Source organism: Sorex araneus, chromosome 1, assembly GCF_027595985.1.
Source record: "Sorex araneus isolate mSorAra2 chromosome 1, mSorAra2.pri, whole genome shotgun sequence".
NCBI classification, from domain to species: Eukaryota; Metazoa; Chordata; class Mammalia; order Eulipotyphla; family Soricidae; genus Sorex; species Sorex araneus.
In genome coordinates this window covers 446,420,196-446,422,894 of record NC_073302.1, presented here as the reverse complement: position 1 = coordinate 446,422,894, position 2,699 = coordinate 446,420,196, and the positions used below count along the sequence as shown (strand labels likewise).

The 2,699-nt window shown below is 42.7% G+C and overlaps 1 protein-coding gene across 1 annotated transcript; it reads right to left on the bottom strand.

The window, feature by feature from the left end:
* Positions 1–1,095: 1,095 nt before the first annotated feature.
* Positions 1,096–2,433, bottom strand: LOC101556330 (GTPase IMAP family member 7-like). Its single transcript, XM_004622619.2, has one exon. It carries the CDS (start codon positions 2,431–2,433, stop codon positions 1,549–1,551), a length of 885 nt encoding a protein of 294 aa, XP_004622676.2. The 3' UTR covers positions 1,096–1,548.
* Positions 2,434–2,699: the final 266 nt, after the last annotated feature.

The window sequence follows — 2,699 nt, the reverse complement described above, 5'->3', positions numbered from 1 at the left end:
GAATTGTTCCTCATTTTCAAATTTTGTGTTTTTGTAAAAAGAAAAAGGGGGATGTGTAGGATAACATAGCTTCAGGTAGTTTAGGTTTATTGGGTTACTCCCATTACAGTGCTCCTATTCCTCTTTATTTGTAGCTTCTTTGTTAGTGTTCTGTTGACTTGTAAATAACGTTTTTCTCTTCTCCTTGAGTCCTTTTCATAGTTTATTCAGAGCAAGTCCTTTTTGTGTGGACACAGGAAGACTTAACAAATGTTATGCTTTTGTAACCTGGGAGTCATTTGACTCTACATGATATTTTCCTCCAGGACATCTGTTCTCTTGACCTAAGCCTCAGCTGCCCTTACTTCCTAGCATCCCCAAAGCAGGGTCCCAACGTGGGACGAGAAGGACCCAGGGCAAGCGGTGAGTTGTGTGCTACCCTGGCATCGAGATGGGCCTGGCCAAAGTGCCTCATTCTTAACTATAAGTTAAGAGTCTGATCATGGACAAGTGCTGTTATGATCTTAAAGTAATGACGAGACTAGGGCCCTGCTAGGGATAGGAAAGACTAATCTGGCCTGAGCACTGTAGTTGAGATTGAGATGACCCCAGGAGAGCAATTCTAAAAGTTTAATGCATCTCTTGCTATGCCCATACAAAATGACTAATATTATGAATGCTTATATGTTTGTTGGACAAGGAGAGGAGAAACACATTATTTACAAGTCAACAGAACACTAAGAAAGAAGATACAAATAAAGAGGAATAGGAGCACTGTAACGGGAGTAACCCAATAAATCTAAACTACCTGAAGCTATGTTATCCTACACTTAATGACTGATGCTAGCAGGGTTGAGTTACTATATGTCTGTATTATTTGCATAAATGAATGTATTTAATACAAAAGTATAAGGGATGTCAGAGATACAGTACAGGGTGTAAAGCACGTGCCTAGTATTGACTGACACAAATTCAATTCCTGGCACCCCATATGGTCCCTGTGCCCATCCAGGAGTGTTCCCTGAGCTCAGAGCCAAGAAAAATTCCTGAGAACAATTAGGTGGCCCAAAACCAAACTAATAAAGCACACTAAGAAATTAGAATTTCAAATACATCCACAACATCAATAAACATTTATTTTATATCTTTTATGCTATGTATTTTCTCAAACATTATTTGAGGACACTGGCAAGGGAAACACAGGTCTAGAGGGAGAAATTTTAATTTCTTATCCATAAGTATAGAGTCTTTACAAACAGCCATCAATAAAATGTCTTTACAAGGAGAATTTCTCTTGCAGCAGAAAGACATGATATATGAACCTCAGAGATGTTGGATAATTTCCGTTTTTCTTCGTAGATTTATTGATGTCTCAAATTATATACACACAAGGTAGAATGTTCATTTATTTTGTGTTGATTTAGATTGTCTCTTAATTTTTGTTGCTTTGGTCTTAGCAATCTTCTACAGTTCTTCATTTAATTTAAAGTAAATGAGTTAAGATATGTAAATAAAGAACCCCTAAAACCCAGAAGAACAAAAACAACAGAGAGTAAGCTGATATTTGCATTATTTCAGAAGTGCCGATATCATTGACAATACGCTCCTGGGAACCTGCACTGATGAATGTAATAAATTCTCCCCTTCCTCTTCCCTTAGATTTCTAATTCTAAGATCATATAGCTCTTTAAGAAATTTTATTTTTTTTTCTTTTTCATTCTGAGGTTCATGGGCATATTCTTTTTTTATTAGTTCAATTTCCTTTTCTAAGCTATCAGAGTAGATTTTCCTCAAAGCCTCAGCCTTCTGTTTCAGCGTTTCCTCTATGCCCAAGTATATGTTATCAGTGAAGTGGGAGTTGTTGAGGATCATTTTCTCTACCAACTGCATCAGCTCCTGCACCTGAGCTTCCTTCTCAGCCTTCGCTGCTCTGTTGCTGAAGGCACAGCAGCGGCCCCCACACTCCCTGACCATGTTTCTTAGGCTCACGTCAGCTTCAGCTATGAAGTCACGTAGGCTTGAGTCCCCCAAGCATTCCCCGTATGTGAACAGGACAATCATATGCCTGGTGACCGACTCCCCAAAGAGAGCCTTGACCATGGCAAAGACTCTCTGCTGTTCCTCTGTGTAGCGGCCCAGCTGCAGCACCAGGATGAAGGCGTGAGGGCCCGGGGAGGAGAAGAGGACGCACTTTCTGATCTCCCTGCAGGTGATGTCCGGCTTCTCCTTGGTGTCAAAGAACCCCGGGGTGTCCACGACGAGGATGTTCCTCCCCTTCCACTCCCGGAACGCTTTCTGGCATTTCGGGGTAACAGAGTGGACAGACAGTTTTGAAACAAATTTGTCTTCCCCAAGAATGGTGTTGGCGGTGGCGCTTTTACCACTTGCTGTTTTCCCTACGAGGACAATCCTCACGGCGCAGGATTGAGGGTCGTCCAACAGAGGGTCGCCCATGGCCCACGGCAGGGTTGCACCCACAGGGCACCTGGCCTGCAGGAAGGGGGGAGAGAGGAAAGAGTGATGTTGTGCGAGGAAACTACTCTCACGCCCTCTTTTCTTAGTTACTTTCTTTCCTAAAATTTTCCCTGTGATTGTCTCTAGTGTACATTGGTCCCAGTAAAGGCAGAATATTGACACTGTTGAGTATAACTTAGGGGCGGCCCTGCGAGAAACTGCCCCCAAGTCGGCGGCCTGCGCCTTGGGCTCTTCAGGACCCCCAC

Coding starts and splice junctions, on each gene's coding strand:
- LOC101556330 (XM_004622619.2), bottom strand. CDS start 2,433: ATGGGCGACCCTCTGTTGGACGACCCTCAATCCTGCGCCGTGAGGATT.